This window comes from Acomys minous (genome assembly GCF_964271855.1).
Source record: "Acomys minous genome assembly, chromosome: 12".
Lineage (NCBI taxonomy): Eukaryota > Metazoa > Chordata > Mammalia > Rodentia > Muridae > Acomys > Acomys minous.
Window position 1 is genome coordinate 83,226,757 of NC_140493.1, and position 19,656 is coordinate 83,246,412.

The 19,656-nt window shown below is 38.7% G+C and overlaps 1 protein-coding gene across 3 annotated transcripts in view; it reads right to left on the bottom strand.

Annotated features, from left to right (window-relative positions):
• STXBP4 (syntaxin binding protein 4) overlaps nt 1-19,656 on the bottom strand; it is a 134,339-nt gene that overhangs the window by 90,741 nt on the left and 23,942 nt on the right. For all 3 annotated transcript variants that reach the window (XM_084750199.1, XM_084750201.1, XM_084750200.1), the window contains 4 exons: nt 16,842-16,939; nt 11,524-11,620; nt 9,116-9,207; nt 332-421 (listed from right to left, as the gene is read on the bottom strand). In XM_084750199.1, the coding sequence (XP_084606325.1) occupies nt 332-421; nt 9,116-9,207; nt 11,524-11,620; nt 16,842-16,939 (377 nt within the window). The remainder of the gene's footprint in view (nt 1-331; nt 422-9,115; nt 9,208-11,523; nt 11,621-16,841; nt 16,940-19,656) is intronic.

Consider the following 19,656-nt stretch of genomic DNA (forward strand, 5'->3'; position numbering starts at 1 on the left):
TGGAAAAAGAAATGCACTGCCTACAAACACCAGAGGATTCAAATTTGTCACAGCTTGCTTAGCTGGCTCTTCAGCTACACCTGCTGCTGTCACCAATATGAGAGGACAAAAGAGTAAGAGGCGCCAGATGAGACCCGAGAGGGAAACCCACTGGGCGCACTGGATGCGTGAGTGCTGACCTAAGGATAGCTCGCTACAGACAGCTCGACAACTGATCTGATTTGGTACTAATATACTTTCAGTAGAAACAAAATGAGCCTCAATGCTTCAGAATACACTATGGATCACGTCTTTTTGAAAGGGAACATAAGGACGCCGAGGAGGCGGTTACCTTAAGCACATTCCGTTCTTCCAGAGCAGCATTTCTTTCCAGTCTAAGTTTCCCCATTTCTTCCGCTTCTAGAGAATCACAGGGAAGAAGCTGTCAACATTAAAATACAGAAGTTATGCGTCAGACGCTAACCTGGAGAACACAAAGTCCTTCTCCACCACCTTCAAGCATTGCTCCGTGGCAAGACTCAGGTTTCACTTTGACTTGTGTGATTGGGTAAAAGGAACTAAAGTACAGGGCGATCTCTGTCTAAGCTGAACCTGGCCTTTTCTGCGTATGACCTCGTGTGCCTTCTGGAATGTCTCATTAAGTCTACTACTGGCTTTTATTCCTTCCTTTTAACTAGGAGAGAAATGGGATTGTTCCTGATGTTTTCATAGAATTATCTTTTTTGTGTGTGTGAACATTGCCTTCTGCTTACAATCACATTTTGTCTTCGTTGTTGTTGTTTAATTCTAATACTTTTATTGGTGATGGTGGGGTGGTGAGAAAGAGTCTCACTATGTAGCCCAGGTTGGTCAGGAGCTTGCTTCAGCCTCCTGCGTGCTGGGGAGTACAGGCTACACCATTACACCCAACTTCATTCTAAACTCCTTGGTCACCTTTGAGAAGCCTAAATTCAACCTTTCTTTTAAAAATAAATTCAAATGCTATCTTTGTTATAAACCTCCCCTGAATGTTGCTTTCCCTGGAGCATAAGTAATGTTCTGTTACTATTCTGGCCTTACTATATAATGCACGTTTAAAGTTGTAATTATTTGTGTACTTGGCTCTCTGGTAAACTATACCAAAAAAATTTTTTTTTCTTTCTCTTTCTAGCATGGCATGTAACACAATGTCTTCAACACTGTACTTTGTCAATACATATCTGATGTAGTACAGATGGGTTTTTAGAAGATTTTAAAAGTTTAGACACAGTGGGAATTACCATTTACATCCCGACCCAGTGTTAGCAAGACATTATGGTCTCATCATATACAACTCGGTTCGTTCAGTCTTATGTCATTTTATTAAAATGGTGGCCTCCATACAACAAACTAACAAGAGCCTAAGCTGTGAGAAATCTTCCTTAGGAAACTGACAGCAGGCCACTGCTGTTTGAAGGTAACCCATCATGATACTTGACTGGACTGATATAACATCATACTACAATGGACAACAGGCTGCTGCCGATCTGGAATCACGCTGGGGTGGATGTGGGCACCAACCTGGCCTTTTCTGCTTATGACCTTTATGACCTTGTGCTGGCAGCAAGTGTAGCACCATGTGAAGTTTTTAATATAGAAATGATGATTAGAATCACAGCAAGATACTTATATTTTGGGTTCTAAATGCCACATTCTCCTCAATCCAAAAGTTCATTGTCAAATAACCAAAAGCAGGATTGACATATATTGACTCAGCAATTCCTCTTTAAAAAGGTGATAGCCCCGACGACATCTGAGTCAGAGACTGTGATGACTGTAAGAGTGAGTTTCAGTGTGCACACTCGGTGAGGGTAGTAATGAGGAGCTAGAGCGATGGGTCCATGTGTAAGGGACAACAGTGGCCCATGTCCAGGTGGGAGTGGACACTGACTCGAACCATGTGAGAGACGTGAGGAGTGATTTCACCTGAGATACATGACTGCTGCCCAGCAAGCTGCAGACTTAGCATTATCGTATCTCATCATAAAATGGGAAGTTCCTTAAAGATATTAAAAATACTCTGAAGCTGGATGTGTAGGGCATGCCTGTAATCCCAGCACTTGAAGGTAGGTAGAGCCAGTAGGAATAGGAATTCAAGGCTAGCTTACATACTAAATTTGAGGCCAGCCAGCATTATATGAGACCTTCTCAAAGGAAAAAGCAAAACAAAATAAAATAAAACTAATAAAAATAAAACAACGCAATAAGAAACAACAAACAAGGACACAGTTGGCAGCAAAACGTTTTTCTGCTCTTTTCTCCCACCATTCCTGGCCACCACCCTAACCCTAGTCCTCCTCGCCCTGACACTAGCAGCACTCACTCTCAAGGGCTCCTTCCCCAGCACAGCAACCAGACTTCCTCTCCGAGCCTCGCTGCTTCCCTGACCTCTAACTCCAGAAAGCATTCACTTTCTCCTCCTCTTACCCACGTCCCTTTTCTAGCTGGCCTCATCTGTTGTTTTCTCTCAACTCCTACAATAAGATTCTCAAGTTTCCTTCTGAATACAGCTTTAAATTATTTCATTTATAACACAGGCCTTGCACAAGGGATCCTGTGTTTTCTACTGCCATACATGTTTGGTGGTCCACAGGAGGAGAACTGAATGATTTTTCAGACAGAACAGGCTATACTGTGTGACAAACTTCAGACGCATAAATGAATTTGTGGACCCTCTTTCCATCACTTTAGCTCTTTCACTTAATCTATCTGATAGCATTCATGTTTACCAATCCCCCCCACTTGATCCCAAAACCCAACTTTTGAGTGATGATGCATCAGAGAATCCAGCCTGTGCCCCAGATGAACAAAGTCAGATGTCAGGACCTTTGGATAGAGAATGGATTGCCTTCCACTGCTCCGCTCCTGTGGCCCACTATTATTTAGCAAAGAGTAGGAAGTATTTACAGTGCTACTCAGCAGGAGATGAAGGACTGAACATCACCTTCTGTCCTATGGTTACGACAGTCCTTATTCCTAAAGGAGAAATTGTAGAGGATGGTAGATAGGGAGGAAGGGACCATTTGCTGCTGTCAGCTTTTCAAGAACCATCAGCAACATGTGCATATCTCTGTCAGCTCTCTGGTATGAACCATGGGTGCTGACATCCCCCCCATGCTGGAGATCCCTTTTGAGACATACGAATATCAACATATTAACATTCTCTGACGCAAACTGCATGGTTTATTGTCAGGAATCCCCTTTACAAATAGTTTGGTCAGTAGATGACAATACCCTTCGATGTGAACAGCAAAAGTACTTGTCCAGCCAAGGCCAGTAGACCGCCTTTAGTGAGGAGCAAGAAAAAGAAACAACCCCAAAACAAAAAAAAAAGAAACCTGTTTTACATCCTCAAGAAGGATCCTCTGATGCCACACATACAGTTGGAGGCAGGACAGAAATGGGAGGAAGAGCATCTTCTTAATGAGGTATTTACACACACATCCTGTAAGCCCCTCTTCACCCAGCTGCCTGCACACCCTGACTGCTAAGCCAGCTCACCCTCGGAGCTGTGATGCAGAAAGTGTGACTTTCCCATCTCCCTTCTCTAGGCACTGGCCAGAAACCTATGCCCGCTTGTTCTGATACTCAGCCCATTTTCATCCTGTCTTAAGGCTCCCACACAAACCTAATCCAGTGACCTCTGACTCCTTTAGGAGGTGAAGCCTAGTCATTGCTTTTTATGTAAGCTTTGCTTGCCTTCTATTATTCACCTCCTCATGGCAGCTGAGATCTCCAACTTACTTGCTCTGTTATTTTCTTCTTCAAATGTCAGTGAGATTAACCTTGACCTTGGTTCTGATGCCATTTAAAAATTCTTTTACCTAGGAAACTAAGACCCTAAAGGGGGCGGGTCTATCCCCAGGTACTATCCTCACTTAGGCTTAAACATTTGGCTCCTTCATACTTTATTCCATTACATTCTGTGTTTACTTTGGCTCAGATTCCTTCATGGCTTTGCCCACCTAAATCACATTCCCTCCCTCAAGGCTGAAGGTATAGGGGCAAGTCACTATCCTTAAACCTTTCCTCTTAAAATGCCTTACAGGCCCAAATCTACCCAACCCCTTTAAGGGAAATGGGGCATCACTCTCTTAAGGTTTCTTCCAGCTGATTTGGGATGAATAATACCTTTGTAGGGACCCAAATAAAATCGGGGAATTGGTTAAACATGCTAGGAATAGCATTTGTGGCCCAGTTTCTAAATGTTGAGAAATTCCAGGCATAATTAGAGTCCTGTGTAGGACAGTCTGAAATGCTGGACCAATTGGGATTGGAAAAATATGTCTGTCAGATATATTGGGCCAGAAGGCTGAAGATGATGCTCTAACATTACAGAGAGTTTTGGGTGACTGTTCAGGCAGCAAACTGTCTCTGTCATTTTCTCATTTGGGAAGTTGCTAACCTGCACTTCCTGTATATTCAGGTAATTAATTTTATTCCTTTTCAAGTCTCTGATGGTATTGAAGACCAGATAGTTTACAATTAAGCTTAGTTGTTTAGGGGTCAAGATGATTTTAGGTCTAGAAAGATGTTTTAAGTTGATAATGATGAGATTTGATAGATATTGATTTACATTCAGAATTTTAGACCCGCCAAGATAGGAAAGATGTTTTCTTTAAGGCTGCCAAATACAAATAGCCAAAACACTATGAAGTAACATTTATATAATTCCTGATTGTTTTGTGGTTTTTGAGGTAGGTAGTTTATTGTCTATGTGTAATAATATAAATGTATATGTAAAAATATTTAATAAAAAAATAAAATGCCTTACAGTCCAGGGACATCAGGACTGGAGACAAGTGACTGAATCTACTCCCAAGCAACAATGAGCCTACAGGATAGACCACCCCCGAATGAAAACAAGTATCTACAACACAGGGCCTGTTCGCTGGAGCAGATCATCGTATGGCAACCAGTCTCCTGTGGTGATGACTTCCAAGGGCCACCTTGTAGTGCCTGAGTTCGAGCATGGATGGGTGGGTGACCAGGACTACTTAATTATTTATGTCTCCTGCCCATGGCCCAATTCTTGCTCTGTTTACATCAAAAGCTCATTCTAATACCCCGAATATGGATAAAGGGCCACTGGATCCCTTTATAGGCTCCTCCTAGTAATGTACCACTCCTCTCTCTGCTTTGGACACAAAAACGGAAAAAGCATCAACTGTCTTTATCAGCCACAGAAGGAGAACATGTAAGAACACAGGCATTCCACGTAAAATGATTATAAACCAGACCCTCTTACTGTGATACTAAGGCCGCTGGGGAGAGCCATAGTGGAATTTCCCACCTTCACAGACTGTCAACATCATCTGCCACAGACTGACTGTTTCAGAGCAGGCACTCCATTGCATCGGAACTTAAAAACTATTGGGACTTACACAATAAAACTATATCTTTGATTTTAATTTGTATTTAGTGAGCAACTTAACAAGCAGTGACTTATAAAATGCTTTTAAAATTGTGGTATTTTATTCACTTGTGAATTGCAAGATGAAATTTTTAATAAAATAGAACTTGGTAACATTAAATGAGAATTCAGTGTGCGCTCTGAGTGACTTCTTTCCTTGTACAAGTGACTGTGGTGAAGAAATGTATTCTTATGGATTCAATTGGAGAAAAAAAGGAAAGCCCACACTTGACAGTAATATCTTCTGTGTGATGATAAGCAGAAGGCAACTAATAGAATTTCATAAATTAATAATAACTATTACACAACATTCTAATCTACAGCCTCAACAGGAAGTCATTGGCACACAGAGCGTCTTGCACAACTGCCATCAGTATGGTGCTTTTGCTTTCAAAGTATTGCAGATTGAGAACACTCTTTCTTATCAGCTCTAAAATCCTATTGGTAAGAAGGAAACAAATTACTCATTCAGAGCACGTGCATTGCTTTGCAGCTGCTCAGAAAGCTCTGCGTGCTCATACAGGTACCTGCTTTACTGGCACATCGAAAGCTCACTCTACCTTTGCTGGAGAAAAGGGCACATAAACCTTAAGAGTTGCTTAGCAGTAAGAGAAACATCCGCCTGCAACATTACAGAGTTAAGTGCACAAGACCAGCATCAGCAGACGGACAGGGGTTTCTACAGTGCAGGTTATGCTATATACCACAGGATTCCTAATAGATTTGTGTCTTCATTCTGAGAAAGCCAGGTTTTATCCATAGAGTAACGGAACAGCTAGGTTTTTGGGTGACAGTGGTAAGTGCAAATGACCAGTGGTTAAAAAAAAATACATACTTACATATATGCATACATACACATCTAATTTTCTACAAAGTGGTCTGGAATGTTTAAAATGGTATGAGTAATCTTTAAATAAGAGAATCAGACTTATTTTTAGCAATACGTTAATCACACATCTATCTAGACTCTGCACTTCTAGAGACATAAACTAATGCCAGTATTAAAGCCTCCTGTCAATAAGACTATTATTCAAAAGCAATCAGGCTGTGGTTTGGATATGCTTTGTTTTTAAAGGATTCATGTTTTGGAGACTTGGTCCTCAGTGTGCAGTGATGAGGTGGGGGGTCTTCAGGAGATGAAGCTTAGTGAAAGGTCATTGCCTTTTGACTTTTCAAAACACGCTCACTTATTCTCACGAAGGCTCCTTCCTTTGTGATGTCATCTGCCTATAGACCTTCCCCAGAGGTTCATTCATTGACCCTCTACAATCCTGGCCTTTGATCTGTGACTGTAGAACTGGCAGCTAGATAACCCTAACCTGTCTTAGGTAGTTCATTATAATAATTAAAGATACACAAGTAAAATTAGAGCTCTAAATAAAATTGTGAGAGTGTGCTGGTGTGCACATTTTCTGAGGAAAAACAAAGGAAAATTTTTATTTATAAGCTTGAACTAAAATTGAAAATATAAGATTTCTAAATATAAAGTTTATCAGCATACTATTAGAAGCATATAGAGAAAGAAAGAGCTAATAGATAAAGACAAAAATTCTGAGTATAAAGTATTGATGTATAAATTTAAAAGAGCAATTATAGCACCAAAACCTATTATGTTTGGGTTCTATTACACGTACAATTAACTGTTACATATAATTACAATCATTGGAAACTAAAAAAATACAATGATAATAAACCATTGAGTCAAGTAGGAAAACACAAGAAAGTAATCTAGAGAGGCAGACATTCAATATTTATAGTTACATATATCTAACTATATTTTCATGGCATGAAATTTAAACCCAGTATTAAAACCCAAAAATTATTTTCTAATATATCAGAAAGTATAGCAAATTTGGTAATTAAACTGATATAAATATTTAAGATACATAGGACATGTCATACTTTTCTCAAAACAAGAACAATGATATAAATATGGGAAATTAAGTCATACTTAGTTCATATCCAAACCATTCTATAAATTCAATGTAATTCTAATAAAGTACCATAAATACTTAATATCATGACAAAATAATTTAAAATGTCATGTTTCATATCAAAAGGAAGAAGCTAGTAACATTCTTAGCTTATTAGTATCAACAAACCCAGAATTAAGTAGCTACAAAATAATGTCCTAGCAGAGAGAAATAAATGAATAGAGCCTGGCACAAAGAACACACATACACACCTAGTCAGATGTTTACTATATGCTTAAGTTTGCATGTCAAGTCAATAGAAAAATCAGAGAAGGATCTCTTGTTAAGTGATAGTGGAACAAGGACAAGTAGTCATATATACATGAACAAGTATACATTTTGAGTTAATGAGGCACTTAACTTACATATATCTAGGCTGAGTGTTTCCCTTAAACAGTAAATACCAACAATCTGTAACAGAAAGGTCTGAAAAATTCGATGAAGCGAATTTCAAAGTTCTGCAGAACAAATGACTTAAGAAGTGAGTGAGCATCATAATTCCATCTTACTACAACATAAACGCTGGCAAAACTTTGTTTTGTTTTAGGGAGCCCAAGTGTGGTTGCCCTGACTTCTGAGTAGGGAAGTTTAGTCACTAGTAACTGAAATAGAACCCAAGTAGAGGAGAGGACCTGCAGTCCTGCTGTGTCTGTATTTAACACTGTGTCTCACAAGAATGGCTCAGATGGGGTGTGTATGCCCAGTAGGCACTTTTCTGTGCATCGATTACGGTGAGTCCAGGCAGACTGGAGTGGGCACACACGTGACTCTGTGTTGCTACCTAATGATAATCACACCTTCCCACACGGAGGATGCAATAAGGCTGAACTGAGGGATAGAAGGCAGCACGAGGGGCTGAGAAAACTTTTACTTCTGATTAATCTGTAGCTTCACATAGTTTTTCTAGGAACATGTGTTCATAGAATCTTTGGTGTATGTTTGTGAACCTGTGTGCACATGTGCATACGCATGCATGTGCATATGGAAGTAAGAGGCTGACATCAGTATATTTCTCAATTGTTCTCCAGCATGGTTTTTGAAATCAGGTCTCTCATCAAATTCTTCACCTCAGCTCAATTGGCTAGCAAGGTTCTAGAAATCCTGTCTGCCGACTGTGGGCTGTGAGTAGGGGTGCTCAAGTTCTACTTCTCACGTCCGTGCTAGAGGCACAGGCTCAGGTTCTACGCTTATGTGCATGTAATTCACCCAAGTCATATCCTCAGCCCTTATTTGTACAGTATGTTTAAAAAAATCCCAGGGGAGGGACTGGGGAGATGGCTCAGTGTGCAAAGCACTTGGTGCACAGGACTAAGGACCCGAGCTCAAGCTAGCAGCCTCAGGTGGGGGCAATGGACAGGGAAAGACAATCAGACTTTTGGGACCAGCTGGCCAGTTAGCCGCTCTGCTGGAGTTCTTGAGAATGACTAGTGAGAACAACTGTCTGAACAAACCAGTGGTTACCTTCTGAGGAATGACAAGCACGGTTGGCCTCTGGCTTCCACACTTATGTATAAACATGTCCATGCATACAGGAACTCACATGTGTATCCACACCTACATGTACACATATCCACATAAGTAATAACTAAATAATTTAAAATAAATGAACAAAAGCCAGTGGATACTGGAGAAATGGCATCATACAGGACCCCCAACATTCAAGACTTGTGCCCTAAATTCAATCAATACAGCTGTAGAGAGCACACTCTACCTGTGAGTCTAAGATGCTGGAGATTTCATGGACACCAACATTTACTTCATCCAACTGCAAGCAAAACAAATTTCTGGCAACCTGGACAAAATCTAAAATTAACATATTTTGGTAAGAACATAGTATTTACTTTCATCTAAACAAATATTACTTTCTTCTCTGGGAAGTTGAAATTATGAACTATAGGTTAATTTATACAAGTTATCATAAAACAGCACTGACCAAAGTGCCAGGTAAATATAATATACATTTAAATAACAGAGAAGCCATTTTTATCTCACTTCAGTTAGCTTTGTCATGTAATTCAGTTAAGATACAATAAAGCAAACACATATCATAGACATTGAATTCCCTGAGTCTCACATCAGGCATAAAGTGTGTTCTGCAGAAGAAAAAAAAGGCAATATTATGACATGGCTTTTTAGGGTGAAAGAATCTAAGGGCTGAGAATAACAGCAACAGCCAGTGTTTACATAACAGCTGGATGTGCTTCGTGGTCATCGTCATACTGTTCCTCCCCGTCCTCTGAGACAGGTCTTCTTCCTGTTCTGTAGATGAGCAAATCAGACCCGAGACAGGAGACAGGCTTTCTTAAACATACCAAGGCCACTTGGCAAGTTAATTACTAGAGCAGTGCGTAACTTTCAGATACTATGATAGCCCACTCACCTGTGTGTCCTCAGCAAGTTGTAATTGTAGCTATTATATTGTAATTTCAAAAGGTCCTTACAAATGTTCTCTGTTCTGACTTTAGACATTTCTGCTCTTATTTCATGAGTGCATTATCCTTTCTTGTCTTCCTAAGGATATTAATTAGTTTATCTAAAATTATCTTCTGCTACTATCATTTTTTTCTTTCTTTTTTTCTTTCTGTTCATCTGATACTTTGGGGCTCTGTACTTTATGTCACTTTATCAAAATCCAGAAGCCTTTGATTTTGAGTTTATATTTAACAATCAATAAGGCACTAGAAAACTGTGTGCATATAACTTGCTTTGTCAACTGGCAGGATTATTTTACTGTAGAAAAACAATCTGGAGGGCTGCTGACATTTTTGTTTAGATTCTTTAGAGACATGCCTTAATCTCCTGCTATGATTATAAACATGGATGCAAATGTCACTGAGCATCTGGGTACATGTTTTGAGCGATGACTCACCACAGACGTCCCCAAATTCCCTTGCTGCTAGTATATATAATTCCACAATATCTCCAGTTTAATTTCTCAATGAAATATATTTCTTTCTGCTGGGAGCAATAGGTGCTACAATGCTTGAGGAAGGTAAAAAAGCAGCATGGATAACTATCCGTATCAGATATTTCGAAGAACTCTGATTTCAATGCACAGCGTAAACCAGCCTACACTCACACCTGGTGCTTCACGCCAGCTTGCCCTCCCTGGGCGGCCTCCATCTACACATGCCTGGACTCACCTGCCTCTGCACACTGGTGTATTTACTGCCCTCTCTGCACCATCTCTGCCCTCATGAGTTGTAAGGGTTTCTGTTGTAGTGGTATGTGTATGTGTGTGCACACACACACACACACACACACACACACACACACACACATCTATATTTCTGTTTCCTGTTACTATTATTTGAGGAGTGATCTTCAAGAGATGAAACCCCAAATATCTTTTTTTTACTCATTGCAAAAATAAGAGGTGAATTTCTTTATTTTACTAAAGATGTTTTAAAAAGATACAATGTTACATTTATTATGTGAACTATAGAACAAATGTTATGAGGACCAGAAAGTAGCCAATCTATTCAAATATTTCTGTGTAGTAGGATAAACATATAGGAACAGTTTTTGTAAGGTAACTTAGTGATAGGTATGGAAATTCCAAACCATTTGAGGATTTATCCTATTAAAAAAGAGAAGAAATTGCTTCATTTGAAAGTATAAATGCCTATTTATAAAAGCTGTAATAAGTATAGATTTATAATAACAGCTACTGAGAAACCGTCAATATGCCAAGAGTAGAAACGCTGGTGCATTATGCCATCTCTAAGAATAATTACGCAGTACCACAAAAGCTTCCTACTCCACTAGCTGAAAAAAGGAAATAGATGTAATCTCCATAGTAGTGAAATGATAATTTCTATACTCTATTATTTCTTTTGTTATTATTAAAGCAAAGTTTAGTCAATAAATAAACCTTGAGAAGAGAATGGGATTGGCTCATGACGTTTAGAGCTGATGGGCTCTGACCAAGGTCTCCCTTCTGCTGACCCAGGCAGGGCAGGAACAAACGCAATTTTTGAAGCACCAATTAAGGAATCTGAAGTAGCATGGTGTACCTTTTCACTCTCTCTAAGGAGAAAGTGCTCTCAATGAAAATAAGTCATAATACTGTCTACCAATTGCCTGTGACAATACAAGATGATGCGCTTAAGACATTACCTCCGAAGGACACTGTCCCCTTTGAGTCGGCCTGGACTTGCTGTCTCAGGGCTTCATGTTGTTCCTTTGTTGGCTGGACACCGAGGTAATTGAGGGCCTGGAAGGAAATGGACTTAGGTTAAACAATTTTCAAACCTCTGGGGTAAAACTTTTGACTAGAACTATATTTTACAATGCAGTAGAAAACAAAATCAACAAGGGGAGCTGTGATCAGAATTGGATCCCATGGAAAGCCTATTGACTGTAGATTAACTATAGGTTCTATGTATATTTATAAGTAGGTTAACTTTTTGTTTAGGAATCATATATTACCTTCTTTAATCTGCCACCTGCCCCTGTACCAGGGCAAATGCCCTAGCTAATGCCAGATTTACAAACATGGCTGTAGGACCAGAAATAAAATGATTTTCTATTGTATGTGATTTTACAGAAGAAAAATAATAGGAAGATTTAACTGAAGTCAAATTTATAGATAACACTCAAAAAACATAAAGACATTTGGTCGTTAGAGAATAAAACTGAAGTTGATAGAAGTGGGTTAAATGGAAAATACCCTTAATTTTGGCTGGTTTGGAGCTACACTTTCACAAACAGAAACTAAGCAAGTTTTTCCTGACACCCATTTCTCTCTTGGGCTCTTTTCTTTGGGTACAGTAACATCTGCCTTTAAAATAAAAATGTAGACACTCCTACATGTACTCCACTGTCTTTCCCATGTTCCTTGGCCTTAGATAGAACCATCTAGAAGTTTCTACTAAAAGACATCTGCAGTCCACTTTGCCCTTGATGAGGTCCTGGGCTATGTGCCAGCCTGTGTGGAAGTGCAGGAGAACACGGAGGAAGTCTCCTATTAAAGTAGAGTAAGTGCTTCTCCCCTTTGACTTAGTAAAAGGGGAGAAAAGAAAGACAAGTGATCAGCTACCTTGACTCACAAGGAAGGTCAACAATGAAGGTGGAATAGACAGTCTACAGGTATCTCAATAATGATGGTGGACTAGACAGTCTACAAACACCTCATCAATGATGGTGGACTAGACAGTCTACAAACACCTCAACAATGATGGTGGACTAGACAGTCTACAGGAAACTCAGCAATGATGGTGGAATAGACAGTCTATAGGAAACTCAGCAATGATGGTGAAATAGACAGTCTACAGGAAACTCAGCAATGATGGTGGAATAGACAGTCTATAGGAAACTCAGCAATGATGGTGGAATAGACAGTCTACAGGAAACTCAACAATGATGGTGGAATAGACAGTCTACAGGAAACTCAGCAATGATGGTGAAATAGACAGTCTACAGGAAACTCAGCAATGATGGTGGAATAGACAGTCTACAGGAAACTCAACAATGATGGTGAAATAGACAGTCTGCAGGAAACTCAGCAATGATGGTGGAATAGACAGTCTACAGGAAACTCAGCAATGATGGTGAAATAGACAGTCTATAGGAAACTCAGCAATGATGGTGAAATAGACAGTCTACAGGAAACTCAGCAATGATGGTGAAATAGACAGTCTATAGGAAACTCAGCAATGATGGTGAAATAGACAGTCTACAGGAAACTCAGCAATGATGGTGGAATAGACAGTCTATAGGAAACTCAGCAATGATGGTGGAATGGGAGTCTATCTGAAAAGTTGGAATGTGTGTCTCTGTTCTTGGAACCTTTGTGCTTTTCTCTAGTTATTTTCTTCTGGACTTTTTTTTTTATAGCAATAATATCAAGTTTCCAATGGAGACCACTGCTATTTGGGATTCTCTAGTTCTATATACCCCAAACTAATTTTAATGCATAAGAACTGACTGACTACCCTATCAGTGGATTTCAGTAAGGGCACACACAGTGTCAGTCACAATAAAGCTAAAAGGAAACCAACTTTATTAAAGGTAATTATCCCTGACAAGTTTCTTCTCCATGTGGAGAATGTTCAAATACTCACCACCTCTTTAACAATTACTTATTTGGTGCTTACTGTTTGTCAGGCACATAACTGTGCAATAATATCAACAAATAACGTATGGTCTCTACCCTCAAAACCCATACGGTCTTTAAGGTGAGCATAATGTGTAATAATTACAAGTATGGTATTTTATCTAATGCAAGTTATAGAGGACACATTATCACTAAAGGCATTTATCATACAGACACACAACTGACTGGGCACAGTGGAAGGAAATAGGAAGAAGACATAGTATCAGGAAAGATTCTTCAAGTGTTTTTAAGGTTGGTCTAGTACCATCCTTCTACCCTATCAAAGCCATAAGTATTGTTTATACAACATATGGGATTTTTAGGGTTTGTGTATGTTCAAGGTATTCTTTTCACCTTAAAAAGTTACAATAAAAATACAAAGAAAACCTAAATACTTGGCTATCTTAAAATATTCAAAGGTATTTGTTTAAAATGTACACATATTTTCAAGAAATTAGACTATACATTGAGTTGAAAGCTTCCTCTATTGTTCTTCACAGTAAATGCTATCCTAAGGTGATTACATTCTTCTTGTCTATTCTTTAATATTACTTAGTATTTAAGTATATGTCCCCTAAATACTGTTCATTTTAATTTGTGCATATACGTTTTATACAGTGTGCAATCTAAAAGGATAATTACAAATTAATTTTATTTTATCTTAGTGAGTTCACAGTTGTTCAATATTGCCTACATATGTAGCTCTCATTTACTTTGTGGTACCTCATTGAATGGATATATTATCATTTATTATCCCTATCTGATTGGTAGATATTTATAGTTGCTGCACGATTTTTACTATAAGACATTTTACATGTCTTCTTTTGTAGATGCATGGACATTTTTCTACTGTATATGCATGTAAGAGGAGGTACTGAGTCATAGGGCATATTATCAACTTTACTACTGCTGAATTGTTCTTCAACTATGTGTACTCATGTACACATGCCAGCAACATGTACACAACCCTAGCCTCCTACATTCTTAACAGAACTTGTTTTCACATCTTCATTTTGTCACAGTATCAGAAATGAAATATGTTAATTTAAATTCCTATAGCTATATGTAAAATGAGACATATTTTACACGTTTGCTAGCAAAAATTTGACTTACAAGTTAATAAAAATATTATTTAAATTTTAGGACATAGAGTTTCAGGATATAAGTTTTAGTCTTGGTTGGGACTCTGGATATGGGCTTCTATTGACAACCAACATGGTAGATCCTGCCAACTGTCCTCTGCAGAGGAAAATTATACGTCTGATGTGGAGAACCACTGCTACGGGGACAATCACTATTACCAATGTGTGTGGGTTTTTTGAGAAGGTTTTCCTCTGAATGTGGTGCTTATGTATAACTTACACTTATTACATAATTTTGTACAAGTTAAGTTTTACTTTATATAGTGATCTGTGTTTAAAAGTTATCTGTATATAATTTTATCACAGTTTACCTTGCCTTATATTTTCCATCTACTGTATGCTTCTAACAATTGATCTAACGGTACACTATTATCTGAAGCAGCCTTTTGAAATTCTCCCTTACTATTAGGTCATATCACATCCCCACCGCCTAGCCATCCTTCTACAACACACGCTGGCCACTGGCCAGTCTCTGTTCTAAAACTAGCCATAACTGTATAGAGCTTCCCCTGATTATCAGGGTTTTCATTGCTGAAGGCTTCTGGGAGACGTAAAACCCTCTTATTGAACTGTCTTTTGTTGTGGGTGCTTCTTCCTGGAAATCAGTAACAGCTGAGAAAAGATGTATGTTCTTTCCTATATGGCAAAAAATGAGGACTTAAGCAGGTAGGTATTATGAGTGAAGAGATATCCAATCTCATCAATAAAAGAGAACACAGAAAAAGACTACAAGGCACTACAACACAACAGGGCTACAAATATGTGAAATATGGCAATATTTGCCGAAACTATTATAGTCAGGAAATTCTTGGAAAAGAGCTAGATCTGGTTATCATTTAAACAATAGTAGGATTTAATTGGAAATGAGAAAGATATTATTTGGAACAAAGCAAAGGTAGAGAGATTGGAATTATGGTGTGTATTATAATGTACTTATTCTAGCCATGAAATTTCATAATCTTCTACAAACATGAATATCAGTATCTATAAATCTCACGGGAAGGCAGTGTCAAGTTCTTGTACTGAATTCAGTACAATAACCTCAATAACCTCACCAATTTCATGCACTTTTCACCTTTAATTTTTCTGTTTTAATCATCTTCTGTTCCTTATACATGATGATCTCAGTGGTTTTGTCTTCCTAGGATTATCTGTAAGTACTTTGTGCCTGCCTATAATCTCTTTGAATTTCATGTGGACCTGATTGCTTTGTTCTTTATGATTTAATAATCCTTTATTTTTCACACAATGCACAATGGTGCATTACTTTATTGCACTTACTGCTATAGTATAAGAAGGCTGGTAAACTTTGTCACAATTTTGGTATGTATGGGAACCCATCTATGCATGGGCACTAGAGGACGGTGTCAGCTGTTATTCCTCAGTAATGTTACTTTCAACCTTGTTTTTTGAGACAGGAGGTCTCATTGGCTTGGAGCTTTCCAAATAGGCTAAGGTGGTATATTAGTTAGGGTTTCTATTGCTATTGTAAACACCGTGACCAAATGTAACTGAGGAGGAAAGACTTTATTCCAGCCTACAACTCTCAGCCTGTACTCTACAGTGAGGGAAGCCAGGGCAGGACCTCCAGGCAGGAACCTAGAGGCACACAGGCCATGGAGAGGTGCTGCTTACTGACTTGCTGCCCATGGCTTGCTCAGCTCGCTTTCTTATACAACCCAGGACCAATTACCAGGGCTGGCACTACCTACTGTAAGCTCGGCCCTACCATATCAATCACTAATCAAGAAAATACCCTATAAACTTGCCTGCAGGCCAACCTGGGCAAGGCTTTTTTTGGTCTTTCGGTGAGAGTCTGTCTTCCAAGATGGCTACTGAGCTCAGGGACCTGCCCATCTGTGCTTCCCCACAAGCCTGGCTTTTTAAAATGTGAGCTCTAGGGGACTGGACTCAGCATCTCAGGTTTTATGGCAAGCACTTTACCCACTGAGCCGTCACAAGAAAGAAGTTAATTTGCATGTCAGTTTAGTAATCAAAGGTTTTATTTTTATTTTATACAAGTGAACTGCTATTAACTTCCAAATCTAAATGTTATTAAATAATTAAAACCCAAACTGTCGTTTACTTAATTTAATAAGTTACTTCAAGAATTCAATGGCTCTACTACGTTTTCCTCTCGAAGAGTAAGGCAGCTCTTTCTGGCTGTCTTGTGAGGAAAATGATTTTAAGGGATTTACCATTTCCAGTTTCTCTGCCTTAAGGCGAACAGAAGGATTTAGGGAAATTTTCTTTCCTCGTGGTCCAGACTCATCATCAGTCCAGGCAGGAGCAGTATCTAGGAGCCAAGAGGGTGCACATTAATTGGAAATCTAATTGGAATAGAACTTTTCATTTGACAAGATGTGTTCTGGGCTCCTGCTGTTCAAAAATAATTCTGGTTAAACAGTTGGCAGGTCTCACTTTTGTTTTATAAATTTCCTCATTAAGTCTAAAATCCACCATATAATGCAGCTTTACATGAGCTCTGGACGATATCATTTGCAGCCCAGTTGATTACCCATTATGGAGTCTCATGGAAACATTAACCTGAAGAAAGATGCTTAGCTATTATGGTCCTCATCACAAAGCCCTTGGAACTGGAAGACAAAATCCTCCCCGTTAAGCAAGTAACATCGTATTTGAGAGTCAGAAAGACCATGGTATTTCCTTGACTGGAAAAGACAGAACTGTTACAGGAACTGTAGAAGTACCCAAGAAAAACTCCAAGTGCAACTTCTAACAGGCACAAAGGACAATGTGGACATGGAACTTTCTAGGCTAAAAATCCTGGCCCGTCTCACAGAAGGACTGAACTTCTCGCAGTGAAAATGGACTTTTAAGAGTTAAAGAAAACCCGCTCCTCACTCATTTCCCTGTCTGTTTTCAATACAGCTTAATTATGCAGATATGAATTTTTTTCCCTGTTTGCAGGAATGGGAAATTAGGTGCAACCAGAGGCCAGTTCTTGAGAAACAATTTAATATGCCACAGTTTTAAAGACAAATTTCAACAATTTATGTCAATCCTTCCTATCTAAGTTGTCAGTGCTCTAAATACTCTCTTAAATGGTATTTTACTAGTTCAACATAGAAACAAGAGGAAGAGAAAAAACTTTTTTGAAATGTCACATCTTTATGCAGTGTTTTAATTTTTTTTAATTTCTCAGAGCATCTGTCTCTAAGTACAAAATGATTTGCATTCTCTTTCTTAAGAACATAAGAAGCACATATGAAAATAAAGAGTCTTCCTCTAAACCTTTAACACATCCTCAGCATTCTATGCAAAATCTTTAATATAGCTTATAGGTGTTAAGAGTATATATAAAAAAAATTGTCACTGACTTTTAGCTCCAAATGGAGTTAAACCTCAAAAAGGGTTGATTTTAGGATGACAGAATTTTTACAATTCTGGTAATAGCATGAAAGACTACTTTGTTATCATGACATCTATTTCTTTTTGTTTTTGTTTTGTTTTTGAAACAGGGTGTCTCTGTGTAGCCCTGGCTGTCCTGAACTCGCTTTGTAGACCAGGCTGGCCTCAAATTCACAGTGATTGTCTGCCTCTGCCTCCTGAGTGCTGTGATTAAAAGCGTGCACCCCCTCACCCGGCTGAACATCTATTTGTTGACCATGAGGTTATAATATACTAAATCTGTACTTCTATTAATTAAGAGAAACGCTATATCAAACTTACAGTGTGGTAGGAAAGATTGCCATGGGCAGAAGTGGAATGAAAGACCAAAGACAGGTAAGAAGCCTCCATTTTTCAGCTTGAAGGGTTCAAGGTAAGCCCCTGCTAACCTGTGGCTTCAGCCCAAGAGTAAGTGGGCTTCAATGACTCAGTGCAAGTTTAACCTCAGCTGCCAGTGGCTCCCTTTCTCTTTAGCCTGCTTCAACCTCCCATTTGCACCTCTCTGGGAAAACATTTTATCATTCTTAGGTCCTCTGTTTCTGTTCTTTTTAGGATGAGAATCTGTTTCTGTTCTTTTTAGGATGAGAAGAAAAGAAAAGCTTTGTAAGAGTATGGTGAACACTAGGAAATGAATCCCACGAACCCGTGGAAGGTACTTTTCTCCATCAGCTAAAAGACTGAGTGCAAAGGAATAAAGTCATGTCATATCTTCGGTTTACTTGCAGTTCACTTACACTTGTATATTAGCCAACTTACTGCCACAGTAAACAATTTTGAATTTTCAGATTAATTTATACCATGGACCAATAATTTTTCAATACATTCATGTATAATGCTGATCTTAAAATTTCTAACAAATTTTATACTTCAAATAACTCTAACACAGAAACAGAGTAGAGCCATCTTATGTTTATTTTTGTTGAAGTAAATACTAAAATTTGTTTACCTTTTTAAAATAAATACTGCAATGGTTTGAATACGAAATATTCCAGTTGGCTCATAATGTAAACACGTGGTCCTTAGCTGCTGCTATCATTTGGGAGGGGTGTTACAGAAGTTACAGAAACAATGGTATGTGGGACCTAGCTTGTGGAGGAGGTGAGGCAGGAGGGCTGAGTCTATGATGGTTTTGACTTTAGTCTTCTATGTACCTGGTAGGGTAACCATGTGAGAAGCTTCGCCACATGCTGCCACAGACACAGAGTTCCTTAGAAACGCCTTTCCCACCACAATGGACTCACTATGCCCCCTGAGACTGTGAGCCCAAATAATCTTTTCTCCCTTAAGTTGCCTTGGTCAGCTAATAGGTCACACTAAGAAAACTAACTAATGTGAATACTAACTGACTAAAGGATCTAGAGCGTGATATGTGAGGATCTAACATGGAAAAATATCTATGCTGATTTACTTATAACGGAGAAATCATGACACATGCAAGCCCTCTGGAGACAATTTTGAGGGTTTTCCTCCTTCTTATTCTGTGTGATACCCCATTCAGTAGTATCTTGACTATCATATTTATCCAGAAATAAAAATTGGATCTGAGTTAATGCTATTTCTATCCTAGAAAAATTCTACGTTAATATTTTAATTTTATAAATT